Source organism: Ambystoma mexicanum, chromosome 1q (genome assembly GCF_040938575.1).
Source record: "Ambystoma mexicanum isolate Mex_15411 chromosome 1q, UKY_AmexF1_1, whole genome shotgun sequence".
NCBI classification, from domain to species: Eukaryota; Metazoa; Chordata; class Amphibia; order Caudata; family Ambystomatidae; genus Ambystoma; species Ambystoma mexicanum.
This window is the reverse complement of record NC_090922.1, coordinates 66599739-66615282: the sequence shown is the minus strand read 5'-3', so window position 1 is coordinate 66615282 and position 15544 is coordinate 66599739. Positions and strand designations below refer to the sequence as shown.

The window sequence follows — 15544 nt, the reverse complement described above, 5'->3', positions numbered from 1 at the left end:
TCGTGCAACTTCTGCTCTTCACCCGAAGTGTCCTGGAAGCCAGTTCTGAATGCCTACCGTCTGGAGAAGGGATCTTCGTGCATCCAGAAGAGGGGTGCCTGAGCACCTTGAAGCCAAGAAGTTCATCTGTGTCACCCAGGGTCCGGAGGAGTGCTTGTGACTGCTGGAAGCCAAGCTGCTAAGTATCTGCCGGAAGAGGGGGTACCCGAGCACAGTGCTGCCTGACACCCAGAGCTGTGAAAGTTCCAAATCTCTGTAGAATCCTTCAAGGGGCATCCCTGTCATGACATCTGTCCACCTGTCCTCCCCGGATAAGGTGCAGGGTCGCTGTCTGCAGTAGAGTGTCTCACCAAAATCCAAAGAAGATGCCCCAAGTATCCAGACTTGGTCAGGGTCCGCAGTCCAGTTCAGTGGTCATGTCCAGGTCGCTAGAGGTCCTTGCTGCAGCACCGAAGAACCAAAAGCCGGTAAACCATGAAACTAGACACCTAATTCTGCCACTGCACCCGGCGCCACCAACAGTCATCCAAGGCTACCAAGCGTCTTACCTTCTTCAGCCAAACTTTGTCAAGGTGCACAGCAAGTCTCACCTTTTGTGAGACATCCACAGCCGGCGTAGCACCCGACATCGGAGACCACCGCAAGGACTTGCATTGCTGCCTTTCTGACACTGCTTGTTTCCCTTCTTCAAACCAACATCACAGAGAGTCCTTCCAAGTGGTAGGGGTCCATCCTCGAGGAGTCTGGTCGAATAAAGCCAAGAAACTCCACCACTTTGCCTTCCAAGGCACCGATGGTACTGTGACGAGGAAGAGCATCTTCCGTCCTCAGGCTTTCCAAAATCCACCCCAAAGTCAGTCAACAGTGTTGAAGAAATTGTGGTATGATATTGGCCCATGTGGTGGGGAGGCCACCTAGTACAATATTACTGGAAAGAGGTGCTGGGATGGATCAAGGGCATACATGGCATAGAGAGACGGCACTCCCCATGATTTGATATTGTTTAGCCTTGAAGTGCAAGGTGACAAATACTCCCTGCTATCTCATATGCAGAGGAACTTGCTCTTAGCAGCAAGAGTTGTCTCGTGAGGATAGCTCAGGGGCAAAGCGTTCGTCTTGGAAGCAAGATGACGTGGAGCATAACAGGTTTGATCCCCTGGTTCGCGCTTAGAAACCTCTGGGTATTAAGCGCGTTATAAATAACCCGTTACTGTTACAAAACAGTTTGTTTTACGATTTATTGGAAGAGAAGCCATCTCCCAACTTTAGTGGAATGGATGAAGAAGGCGTACGGGCTCCACGACATGGAAAGCTTAACTGCTATATTGATCGAATCGCATGCACATATCGACATGGAATGGCTGCCTTTCCTAGAATATTATAGATCACATAAAAGAACCGACAAAAAAAACAGAAGAGACCTGTTACATAGGTTAGTTGATGTCAAATGAGGCCCTACACGCCACAACACGAAGCCTGTCCAACCGTCTGGACATGTAGTTGACATGTAAAATAAAACCGATACTCGTCAAAGATATTCCTAGGAACCCTTTTTCCTCTGTAAACCAGTTATTTACTTTCCATCGTCCCAATGGGAGGTAAAGGGGGGGGAGGGGGTTGAGAGAAAAGGAAAGACAAACTGGGAACTGGAATACCACAGCTACATTGCTTTGAGATTGTATTCGTTTTTTGTGTTAAAATACCCAAAATGGGACATTGTACATGATTTGTGCTATACTGGAAGTCTTCCAGCTCCAGCCATTTTCTTTTTTAAATGAATCCCTTGTGAAAACTTTAATAAACATGTTTAAATAAAATAATGGTATGCTTACCCTTACGGGAATGTCGAGTGAGCCTTTTTCCTGTTAAGGTGTATGCCCTGACATTTTTGTACTGGAACATACTTCTTCAAACTATCAGTCTTGAATACTTCCTTTCATCCCCTTTGTGAATGTTACAAAGCTCTCGGGTATCCTATTCATTCATTGACAGTAATTACTTAGTGGTAATTTACTACAAAGTAACTACTGAAATTTATTTGAAAAATATGGGTGGTTAAGGGGTAAAAAAGGGGTGGGGTGGGGCGGGTTTTGGGAAAGAGTAGTAATGAAGGGGGAGGGGGTGAAAGGGGTATGGAGGGGCGACCCCCAAATAATAAAAAGAGATTTGCCGTAACATTTTGAAACAATTACTTTTTAGTAATCACCCTGAAGTTATTACTGTCGATGTAATGACATGGAACCAGCTCTCATGTTTGTCTAAAATCTGGTCCTTCACTTGCCATCCTCTGCCTGTTTCCACACCTCAGCAGACAAAGGACTGGAGACTCCTGGCGTGTCACAATACAACAGACAAGACAATTTTCAGCGCTGTAAGACCACTACATTGGTGAATGGTGCAATAGAAAAGATTTTTTAACCCAACACACATGAGTTGCATAACAATCACAAAATGTTACTTTGTGGAAAGCAATTGCAGATTTTGCAGAGCAATTCTGCTACATCTTTGTTTAAAGATGTATGCAGCTGTACACGGGCTGTTTTGAAAGGCTACTGGGGAGTTGCTTTGATTCAAAGAATGTGAATCTGCATGAACCATGTAGTGAAGGTGGTTGTTTAAGCTGTTTACCTCTATAATTGGACACCCAAGCATTATTGTGAGTCTCCATACCATACTCTCCAAAGAGAAAACATTTAGATGTCCAATGAAAAAGGCAGTAATGAATGTTTGACACTATATAGTAAATGTACTCGCCTGATATTATGGATACTGAGTCCCGCAAGACCCTACATTGGCTCCCTGTTAAGCATAGGGTCTCTTTCAAGATTCTCTCGCTTAAGTTTAAATGTCCCAATGCCACTGCTCCAGCTATCTTGCAGAAAGTATTCAACGATATGTCCCAGGGCGACTTCTCAGGTCAATTGAACAAGCCAGGCTTTGCCAGCCTCGCTTTCGTCTGGCCAAATTTGACAAAACCAACTTCAACGCCATCACCCCAGCTCTGTGGAATTCTCTTCCTTTGCATCTCAAATTCTCCACCTCCTTGGCTGACTTTAAAAAGAAACTGAAGACCCATCTCTTCACTGCTCCTTAAGACCTGTTTAGCTCACTGCGTTTCTGGCCTCTCTACTTGTTTCATCTGTTTCTTATTTGTATGCGCCTTGAGGCCTGTGGGCAATGGTGCTCTGTCAAGAATTAAAATAAATAAAAAATACACACACAACTACTACACATACTGTATAGAGGCACTGCTGAAGAGGTCCACCTTAAAAGGTTTGAGATCACAAAGGTGAAAACATGTGTCTATAATACAAATACTCTGATTCATAGTTTGATCAGATTATTGCTTGTAAAAATATTTATGTAATCCATTTAGACTACCCTAATGTGCTTTAATTTTGTAATTCTATTTTATTCTTCAATATAACTTTTGGCAGCCTTCATTTACATTTATGTTTGATTTTATAGGTTGGTGCACTCGGGTTCTGGACGTGGGTCGCCCTCCTTTGGATCAGAGCTCAACTTTGCCACACGGACAGGTTCTCGCCAGGGCATCGAGATGCATGTGTTCAGAGTTGAGACGCATAGGGATCTTTCCTGCTGGACCAGGACGCTTGTACAGGGCTGCCATGCTGCTGCAGAACTTATCCGTGAGATCTCTTTAGGTATGCAAGATGATTTTGCTGGTCTTCTTTGGTAAATCTGTAACACTTGGGGAGGGAGAAGAGCAAACTGAATTCATCCTGGCTTGAAGAGAACCCTTTCTGTCTATTGATCACAGGATGTGGAAAATCTGATTTTGAAGGAAATGTAAAAGATTTGTGGGCGTGTGACCTATACCTCCTGAAGCCACTCTGGAAGTCACAAAACATAGCTGAAAATTCGCATCTAGACTCATAACGTAAAGGAAGCAAGTAGTCATGAATTGGTGAATACCCCTTGCAAGAATAATCTGCAAAAGCTTATGTTTTGCAAGGATTTTAGGCAAAGCGCAAGAGTGAGGAAAAGCTGAAACCATTACTCATGGTGATCATTTATTAACTTCTGTGATCGTAGGGGGAAGTCACTCCTCGCTGTAGTGGCTCCAAAACCCAATCCCGTTCCTCCACCGACATGCTGGAGAAGCCCTCTTGCTATCCTGGCTCTTTTGCCAGGCCCTTCCTGATCAATGCCTAAATGGGAAAGCCCCATAGTCTGATCTTGTCAGGGGAGGACCTGTCCTTGTAAAACAGCGAAGCGGGAGCACATGATTATCCTAGTCCCTGGCAGTGCCTGACATAGGGGTGCCTCTGGTCAATTTTGCAGCTTCAGCAATGCCTCTGTGGGCAGCAATGGGTGGGCTATATTGAGGCTGCAGCTGACAACGCATTGCAGGTACTAAAGAGTGCTCATTTTGAGTAGCAGTAGACATGCAGAGTAGGTAAACTGACATGAAGGGCATCGTGCTCTGGCAGTGGGGAAAGTAGAGGAACCTCATGAAGCGACAGGTGGCAACTGAAAGCTGCAGTTTGTCTCAAGCAGAATAGTGCTGGCTTGCTCTGTTACTGACGGAATAGAAGCCTGGGCCTCAAAACCATGCCTTCCATTGATAGGCTGGCCTGCTATAGAGGCCAGGTGCATGACGGACATCACAAATATTCAGGAAATATGAACACTAGACTGCAACTCAGAAGAGAACGGTGAGGTCCCAACCACTGTTACATCATGGTTCCAAAGGCATCTGGCCACTGTAAGGGAGGCATGGTATCACAAGTATGACACTAACACAAAGCTATCATTTGTTTTTGGGGTTTGGAATCGCTGCTAGTTTGCCCTATAGCTAGGATGGGAGTAGTCTCTACCATCAAATAATAAATAACAGTGCTAGTTTAGTCCGTCAAATCAAAATGGCCTACACTAACAAAACCTAATGCCTGCCCGATCTCTTGTACAAAAAGTGTGTAAAGGAGAATATGTATGCAAAGGAAAATCGGTGTTAGAATATAAAGAATAAGTGTGACTGAGTCAGCTCTCCTCCCTACTTTAGACAGCACGGAGTAAGGTGGTCCCCGTAGACAGGATGACACACTCTGACTCAGGCTTTCAAAACAAAGGCAGTTCAAAACGTAGGCCGAGGCCCGCCTGGCCTTCGATGTTAGTCTCTCCAGCTTTCAAAACACAGTTCAGCAAAAGTTCACGTCGGTCTCCCTTAGTCGGGCTCGGACCTTTCAAAGCCCAACCCTTGCAGGGGTTCCCTTCCCCAATCTTCACAGCCTTAAGGGGTTCCCTTCCCCTAACTTATCACACTTCCGGTCTTCCTCAGTTGGGCTCTGACCTTTTACTGATATCGAAGACTTTCGCATGTGCGTGGCTTTTACTATAGGCCTCCGCAGGACAACTTTGACTTTTCCTTCAGCTCACACTCTTGTGTTATTTGCCCCAGTGTATCTTGGTCTGCGTAGTTCGATGTCATAAGCACAAAAGTTAATTGTTCACCTTTGCCCCCCCTTTTCCCAGGGTTAATTTTGATAACTCCGCTCTTTATAGTTCATTCACTTTATCAGACAAAAACATTTCACCTTTCACAGAGACTTTCGAGTGGGCTACTTCCTTTCGTCGGACCACTCTGCTAATCAGTATCGCTGGTTTCACAGCTATCAAGTTCATGGTAATTTAAAGTTCACCATAGGTCTGTCTTCCTTCATGTCTCATCTACACGTGTGCAGCCTTCTATTGTGCGATATACTGTTGCAACATCAATCTTTCCTTAACGCACGCTGGTCTTTCATGTCGCTTGCCAACTCACAGGCTGTGTGAGTTTCTTTCTTGTCTTGCAGTTTTTCATTCACAAATCAAGGTTCATACCAAAGGCTTGGCCTCCCCTCCCCTACTCTGCCGTTCACCAGGGAGGGTCGCTGGCGTCCTTGAAACATAATGCAGTGTTTTTGTCTTGGATTTGTCCTTCTCCACGTGTCTTTCAGTCTTTTGGAGGCAACGACCTCTGGCGGGGAACACCTGGGGTTATCTACCCTTTGCTCTCTTCCCTCGGTCCGTCGCTCTGTTCCAGTAGATTCGCCTTTGCCCGGGGAGTTCTGCTCTTGCTCATGTACCACCTTGCTCAGTGTGTCTCCATGTTCTGCCTTTTATCCATGTGAGAAGAGCTAATTGGTATCAGATGTATGCACCTAAAGTCAAGTTCCTGACTCTGCCTGACCGGATTAGCGGGCCATGTCCAACGAGATATGTAAGGGTTAGCTTCTTTACTCTGTCGCCCTCTCCTCAACAGCCCAGTGTTTGTGTAGAAGGGGGTGGGGAGTTGGGACATCGGAGAATCTTATTATACAAGGCATAAAATAAGCAGTCTCGCATAGCAATTTGCTATGCAATTCTGTAGGTTTGCTAATTAAATTAGCACTTGTGTAGCAAACCCAGCTATTTAGGTTACCCTGTTCAATTAACGCACAGATCGCTCTGCATTCCTCTCTTGCTTTCAGGGCTCCGTCCACCCTCTTTTCTCTGTTCACTGCAAGTTCAAAAGGGCTAATGGAGAGAGAGTGCAGCAGCCTCCTCTACCCATATGTGCCAAAGGCCTGTGTGAGTATGCAAGCAACATTTTTTTTTCTTATTCGAATAATTGCAAACCAGAAGTAATTGGTATAATACCTTTTATTAAGCTAACCATATCCTGTCTGCCAAAGACAAGTATGTGTTAACTTTATTTTTCTTTAAATGCAGTCATTCTATTCCCTTTCTGTAGGTTAGTGTATCTAAATATCATAGTGTCAACTAGATTTCATTTTGTTGGGGGTAGATTGATCATATTGACGAGGGTACATGATGAAACGGCCAAATGCTTTTGATGGCAAAGCTAGTTCAGTAACCCGCTAAATGCAAATTGCAAATGGTGCTCAACTCATGAGCTGATTCCGTACTCCTTGAAATTCTGTCTTATCACCCTGTTGCTTTATACCAGCTACCCTGAAAGTGAGATGACCACTAACTACAATATTCCACCAAGTTGCTGAGTTCTCTGCCTGCTACACCATCCGCTCTGCTTAGTGGCTTATATTCTTTCCATATTACATAATTAACAGATTAAAGTGAACTAGATGTTTACGCATAGCAGTAGACTAAGTTACTCGACCTACAGATCTATTGGAATTTTAAAGAACTTGCAAGGTCTGACTTATCTTACTAATGTCTTACTTCAGTGGTACACAAAACTGCTGCTTTGTTGCTAATTTGTGTTAGTATGATACAAGTAACTTTGGTGGCGTTAAGAATATTAGTATAACATTGCTAATCAAATGTGAGTGTTTGCTAATCAAGAAAATGTTCTTCTAACCTATTCTGGAAAACTAATTTATGCCATACTTTAAAATAGGATGGGTCGGAGGGGGGCATGGCCAGCAGGCGGACGATGCAGACGTGATTTTGCATCGATCCGGTGCTGCCAGCCAGATCCTGTAGATATCCTGTCATAATCATCGACCTGCGAGGGCTAAAACTGCTTCAGTGATCCAAGAACGATTTCTGCACAGATCTGCCTGGCTCCGGACCAAAATCGGTGCGGAGAAAACCCCGGTTACGACGCCAGCGTGTAAGATTGACAAAATGGCCGCTGCACACAGTGGCTGAGCTGAGGGCGCCGCGCATCTGCGCAAGATCCTTTCTGAGGGGAAGCTCCATATCATCGGTGAGGCGGCGAGCGAAGAGCCATGAGAGCGGACTCTGAACAGCTGTGAGCGAAGGTGCTGAGCAACCGTGATCGCCGCTGCTCCGTTTCCGTGTGTCGACGCGACTCTGCAACTGTCTCCTGCCCGAGCGGGCAGCGGGAGGCGGGTGGTCTCACCCTCCGGTGAGCAGCGGCCGCAGGGAGTTGAAGCGCCCAAGAGACGACTGATCCTAATTGAAAAATAAAATCCTGAATCCCAGTAGACACGGACAGCCCGGCTGACACTGCTGCCGAGACGGTACGCGTGGTGCCGTCCCGCCATAGCCCGCCCCGGAGATGGGGGCTACCACGCTGCTGAGCCATCCGGACCCATAGCGAAGACGCGGGCACTCCGCTCGGCGTAGAGCGCCTGCTAAACCCGCGGTGCGGCACCTGCACACCTAGCTGCCCGCGTGGGACGATCGGAAAACGGCGGTAAGGAGGGGGTGAAGTGGGGAGCGAGGTGGTGGACAGTGTGGGCAAACCTCAGCCAATTTCCCCCAAACCCCCCACAAAACATTGCAACCCTTGGGGTCACGCTACTGACTATATTTGAATACTGTGAAACCCGGAGCAGAGTACATATAAAATATACCACTGGGAGTGGCTGGTGGGGGTTGGGCTTCCCCCGCACTAGTGGCACAGGATAAAAAGGGGTGACCACCTGGAACATCTCTGTCAGCCCACCTTTACAATCAAGTAATAACAGGACCAACTAATGTGGCACACAATACTGCCAGACAAGCCTCATTAGCAACCCCATTCAATTGCAGCGCGCCAGTAGTAGTGACCACGCACACAAGCGCAGGAATGCTCTCAAAAACGTGCCGGTGCCACCAGGAGCGTGAACCTATCATCGCAACCGAAGCTCTCATACCAGTGTAGTGGAGTGCACGATCGAACCCCACGCCCTTTGTGTGCACCACCCCATGATCCTGTAGGCAAGTCCTTTTTACCCCACTTGACCCGTAACCACAAGTAACCAAACCCCTATTGGCGCCAGTCTGAAAACGAGGGGAGAGCAGGAGCAGCACATTACTTGTGGCCCAAGCACAGTGACCACAACTAACAAATCGTACGAAAGCACCAGCCCACGACAGGTCTAATCCCACCTGCAAGTTCATTCTCAACATAACCCCAGGCGAAACCTTGCATCCTGTTGTCACCCCAACCGTACGTCGAAAACGTAACATTGCAAACGTACCTGACACAGATCCACGGGACCACCGTCCATACCGCACCAAAGCTTAATGTAATCACCCCCGGCCTCCCCAGATACATCTGCACATCCACTCTATCGCCCTCTTCTCCCTCCAAACAAGGCACGAAACCCCGAAGCCACCATACCAAATAACTGGAAATGGGGAAAGATAAGCCCAGGAAGACCTCCACGCAAAGTAGAATTGAGCAATATGCAACCACACCATTGGCTCGCTCCCCAGAGCAGCTGCACTGTCCGAAACAGATTGCATGGAAAAAGATATCTCCCTCAGAGACATAATGAGTGCCATTGCAAGCTCTAGAACCACAATGCAGAAAAAGATGGACGATATTGGCGCGGACGTGTTCCTACTAAGACATGACCTGCAAAAGCTGACCGCACGCATGGGGGAAGCGGAGGCACGGATCTCGGAAACCGAAGACCATCTACAAGGGGTAAACCACCATATGTCCGGCATGCTAGCACGTATCAAGCTTCTGGAATCGAGAGTGGATGATAGTGAAGGCAGATCTAGGCGAACCAACATTCGCATACTTGGCCTCCCCGAGAAGGAAGAAGGGGCCTGCATGGAACTATTCCTTGAATGGCTCGTAGGCACATACGCACAGTCCTTCTCCAAGTTCTTGTCCATCGAGCGGGCTCACCGCATTTCAACCGGCAAAGTCACACCTGGTGCACCACCACGCACGGTCATTGCAAGATTCCTAAACTATAGGGACAGACACGGTACTACAGCTGGCAAGATCAAAAGGGACAGTCTCATATAATGGATCAAAAATCGCTTTCTTCCCTGACTTTACCAGGGATGTACAGAAAACACGCCAATCATTTGACCCGCTCAAACGCCTGCAAACAATGGGAGTCAAATATGGGCTAATCTTTCCTGCCCAGCTCAAAATATTCCACAAGAATACCACGGTGCATTTCACAGATCCTAAAGAAGCGTGGAGCTGGGCCGAAAGACACATAGATGGCGATTGGAGCTCTGATGGGAAAAATAGGGGGGAACGCAACAGACCACACCCTGAGCGACCGCCGGACCTGGATCCGCAGCGGCAACAACAAGTAGAGAATCCGCAGCAAGGAGAAGCATAATAAGTAGCAACATTACTCAGGATGACCAAAGCACTGAAAATGATATGCAAAGGAGCCCACATTTCACATTGCATGTATAGATGCAGCGCATATCACGGCTAGCGGCCAACTGAATAAGCTGCCCCATAGACAAGGAAGGCGACCCGCAGCACCATAAGGTGGTATTATACTGCCCGGCCCTAAGCCATATTCAAACTACAGAACCCAGCTAACGCGGGGTGGGCATATATGTGTGACAAAGTTTAACTGTTTATTAGTTTATGTTGGGTTGACAGATGCTTCAGTTGGGGGTGGAGTATGGGGTGGGGGGAGTTGGAGGTAATGTTTTTGTTCAATGTTCAGCATACAATGGCACCAAGAGCACAATGAATGAGGCAGATGCTGTAAAACCGTTGCAAACTCATCCCATGAAACGCACATGTGAATCTAAAATTCCGAACCACTGATGGCAACTGAGACCGCTTCAACCAAATGGCGGCTAACGCTCATGACATGGAATGTGAATGGGCTAGGATCCAGTATCAAAAGAAGACTGTTACTGCAACACATAAACAGGCACTCCCCGGACATAGTTTTACTGACGGAAACGCACCTTGCCAGAAATGCAGGCAAATTCTTCCAAAGATCCAACTACCGCACAGCGGTACATGCAGGTTTCTCCATGGGAGCGAGAGGGGTGCTTATACTGATTCATAAAAGAATCCCACTGGAGACCACGCACATAACACAGAATAGAGGAGGTTGCTATGTGCAAATTCAAGCAACGCTCTGGAACCAGACCCTGGCGCTTATGGCAGTTTACTCCCCGCCAGCCCTCCTTAACACTCTGCTAACCGATATTACCCCCATCCTGATGGCAAACTCCGCAGACACATGGGTGAAAGGAGGGGACTTCAATGAAGTCCTGAACAATGCCCTAGATAGCATGCACCTGAGAGCTAGAAACTCCTCCACCACCACTAGACTGGCCGCCTTCGTGTCCGCACTGGGGCTGCGTGATACATGGCGAGACCTACACAGGGAAGATTGTGAGTATTCCTTCCACCCGGGAGTACACGCCTCAATGTCCAGAATAGACTATTTTTTCCTACCACATTAGAATATTCATAAAGCATGCAGCGCATCCTTCCTCCCACAGGGAATCTCCGATCACTCCCCACTATTACTTGAATTGGAAACAGAGAGGCCACGTCCTCCTCCCACATGGAGGCTGAACTCCTACTACCTGGGGTTCCCAGACCCTACCCTAATATACTATGGGAGGCATACAAGCCAGTGCTACTCGGAGAAATCATCTTGTGGACATCGGGGGGGAGGGGGGTGGGGAGGGTTAAGACACAGCGCGAATCATTGCAGCCGAAAGAGAGGTTACATCCAGAGAAGCAGAGCACATAACCAACAACACCCCCGAGACGAATAGAGCCCTTACACTGGCGCAAAAGAAGCTGCATGACCCATCACTGGACTGTGCCAAAAAGGCAAATAGCGCCATGAAAGCGCGCCTGTACGAAACCGGGGAAAAGGCTGGCAAAATGCTTGCATGGTTGGAAAGGCGCGACGAAGGGCAATGACAGGTGGAGTGTATCAGGACATCGAATACAGAACTATTCTCCTCGGATGCAGGGATTGCAGAACGCTTCGCTGACGTCTATGAAGATCTCTATGAACCCCCCACTGACGCAGTAACAAGCACCATACTGGACAGTATCGATCTCCCAAAACTAATCCCAGAGCAAGCCACTACTTTGGATGACAAAATAACAGCAGAAGAAATATCAGCGGCCATCAACCAACTCCAAAAAGGCAAGACCCCAGGTCCCAACGGCTTCCCTCTTGATATTTTGGAAAAAACTAAATCATCTAGACATATCCGCTCATCTGCTCAACATGTTTGAGCACTCCCTAATAAAGGGCAAGCTCCCGCCAGACCTTCGCAAGGCCACCATTATAGTGATCCCCAAAAAGGACAAACCCCCAGAGGAGTGCAGCTCCTACAGCCCCATATCCCTAATCAACAGTGAAGCCAAAATACTAGCTAATTGGCTACAAAAGGTCATCACAGCACTGATCCACCCAGATCAGTGTGGCTTCATGCCTCAAAGGTCAACAAGAATGAACATCCGCAGGTTGCATCTGGCGCTGGAGAGAGCACCTGCCCTACAACAGTCACTGGCACTATTAGCTATAGACTTTGAAAAAGCCTTTGATTCAGTCTATTGGGAGGCTTTATGGGCAATAATGCGAAAGATGCAATTTGGGGAAGCATTTATAAAATAGGTACAGCTCCTTTACACCAGAGTGAACGGATGGCCCTCGATAAATATCCAACTGGGAAAAGGCACCAGGCAAGGGTGCCCACTCTCTGCAATGTTGTTTGCATTAATAATAGAACCGCTAGCAGTCATTCTGCAGGACAGGACCACGTGGACTGGCTTCCGATGGAATTCCGATTGGGAGGACAAGATATCCCTTTACGCAGATGACCTCCTAGTGTACCTGGGTGATCCGGCGACCTCCTATCCTATAGTCACCCAAATACTGATAAACTATGAAAGCTTCAGCGGCCTCAGAGTGAACTGGGCCAAATCTATGCTCTTTCCGGTAAAAGGAGTGGACTGCATACCGACACGTGGACCCCATACCTGATTGAAACTACACACTCCGTTATTTAGGCATCCTAATCGCAAATAGGCTGGATAGCTACGTGACTGAAAACCTACACCCATTAATTAAAAGATACGCGCAAGATTTAGCCCACTGGGAAGCACTACCGCTGACATTGTTAGGCAGGGCAGCACTCTTTAAGATGCTGACCCTACCCCGGTTCTTGTAAATCCTCAAACGCCCCTCTCCACATCCCCACTGCAGAATTCCGTAAAATAGATAGATCAACACGTAAACTCCTCTGGGGCGGGAAACGCCCGAGGATAGCTCTCAAACCCTCCAACGTTCAGTCTGGCAGGGGGGAATAGGGCTCCCAAACATTCAAATCTACTACTGGGCGACCCAAATGGCGACGGCAAATGACATATTACATGGTAACCCAACAATCCCCATATAAGGGCTGAAATGGCTGCAAGACACGATGTGTCCCCAATTGAAAGCCTTTACAACCGGCAGAGGCACCCTCCCGAATGTACGATAGTAGCGCACACAGCGCAGGTATGGAAGGAAATACATAAACACATAGGCTGGACAACAAAATCACCCCAGTCCAGCCCATCTGGAATAATGCCCACCTTCTAGGTCTCAGTAACCTCCCGAAATGGCCAAACTGGGTAGCAGCCGGTATACAAACCATTCAGCAAATATATGTAAACAACCAGATCATACGATTTTCTGAGATCTCGACCACATACGATCTTCCAACCACCGAAAACTACCATTATGTACAACTACAACATGCGCTCACCGAACAAAGGGCCCAACTGTCGGACATGCCGGAGTGTACGCCCATAGAAAGAAACATAGTCATAGATAGTGTGAAGAACAAAGTCACGTCTACCATGTATAATGCTATCTCCTCGTTTGCCACGAATGAACTTTTGAGCCTGAAAACAAAATGGGAAAGAGACATGGGCCCAATATTACCCGAAGAATGGATCTCGACCCTGATGTATCCTAGAGACACTGCAATCTCGGCAAGAATCAGGCTCATCCAGCTGAAAATACTTCACAGAATATATTATCCCCCAGTAGCATTGTACAACTGGGGCAAAGCGACAGACCCCAAATGCCTACGCTGTAGACAAGAGGAAGGAACCTTCTACCACATCCTATGGCAATGTACACAAATACAACACTTCTGGCATAAATGTAGTGAACGACTCTCAAGGGTCATGTGCAGACCAATCCCAACAGACCCCAAACTCCTTCTCCTTGGAATAGAAGAGGAAGGGGATATGTCTCGCTTCGAGAAGCTACTACTCTCAACATCCACAGGAATAGCCAAACGAAATATTGTGCAACTGTGGGGCTTGGAAATAACTCCAAAGTATGATCAATGGTTATCTGACGTAGATGCGATTATCCTAATGGAACGCCGAGTCTACCAAGCTAGAGGCTGCCCGGGCAAGGCAGACAAAATCTGGGGGAAATGGGAACAGACACTGTAAGTCACGCACAGAATAAACTAACAAACTTTGGAGCCGACCTTGCCGCGGCCACAGAATGTAATATCACCTGTCACCACTCGATCGAGACAATGCAAGGTTATAAGGTTGTGTATGGAACGCCATTGTATTATGGAACGAAAATGCAATAAAATGTGTTATTAAAATAGGATGGGTCAGGTGTACGGGAAAGGGGGGAATACCGTGTCTCACCATCGGTCGCCTCACCCCCCCACTCTGCGAAGACCCCTCACCCAGGTTATCTTTCTTCACTGGTCCACCCCCAGGGTCTGGATCTAAAGGAGTTGGCCATGCCCAGGCGACCCGAGATAGATTCCCGGGTACTAGTAGGTGAGGCACCCTTTGGTTTCTCACAACTTGGTTCATATGCGGTTCCTAATATCTCTGTGGTTGTATTCCAATATTGAGAATTTTGGATGTGTTTCAGAAGACTTTTCATATTCTCCCTCCTAGCTACTTATTTGTTTGAGCCAGGCTCTATATTTCCATTTGAAGAAATGCATGCTTTCTGTAAGAAACCTCTTGACGGAGCGTTTGAAGGGGAATATATGTAATGAAATGCTTGTGCCTTCCAAGACCTCATCTGTGACTCATATTGTTTGTGTAGTCTAAGACCTTAAAATTAGGTACTTGGCTGGATTACAGGAATTGAACAATATTGCCATAAATTATAGAATTTCTTTGTCTTCAAATTCATTGTTGAGTTTTATCGACAAAGGAACCCATTGCCACTGCAAATAAATTGCTATTGCCGAACACAGGCTATCAATCTGTATGGTTGTCCTTTACCAAATCACAATACTCAAACTAATAATGGCAATATTTGCAAAAAGGTCCTCGTTACCCTGCAATAAGTGTAGACCATTTTGACCCTTTTAAGAAACGATCTCACTCGTGTTGCTATGTTTTTTAGAGGGTGGTTTTATTGCTCATAGTGTAGACACATTGGGCCTCATTACGACTTTGGAGGTAGGCATGATGCTACTAGCGCCATGGCTGCCTCCAAAATCGTGTCCGGATCCGGGTTCCCTGAAAGGGGAAATACCGGGCCATTCCCACTTCAGAGGGCCCGGTATTTCCTCCTTCAGGGAAACCGGACCCGGTCCTTCTCCATTCCCATTCGAGCCCCCATAGGGCTCAATGGGAATGGGGAGGGAGCTAACAACGTGCCTGTTAATAACAGGCCCTTTGTTATCTCCCTGGTCCCGCGAGGGAACCTCGTAATAGGGCGGAATAGGTTTAACGGCGCCGGCACCATTACCGGTGCCGTTAAACCCATTCCGTCCTTCTTGTAATGAGCCCCATTGTCTGTAGAAGGTGGTCAGCCAACAGATTTTGTAGGAGTAGGCTTGGTTCTGTTTGCTTTTCTGTGTTGCTTGATTTGCTCTAAAAAACAGAGCT

At 47.1% G+C, this 15544-nt stretch overlaps 1 protein-coding gene across 1 annotated transcript in view; it reads left to right on the top strand.

The window, feature by feature from the left end:
* SNTB2 (syntrophin beta 2) overlaps nucleotides 1–15544 on the top strand; it is a 471741-nt gene that overhangs the window by 384367 nt on the left and 71830 nt on the right. The window contains exon 5 of the mRNA XM_069635541.1: nucleotides 3469–3665. Within this exon, the coding sequence (XP_069491642.1) occupies nucleotides 3469–3665 (197 nt within the window). The remainder of the gene's footprint in view (nucleotides 1–3468; nucleotides 3666–15544) is intronic.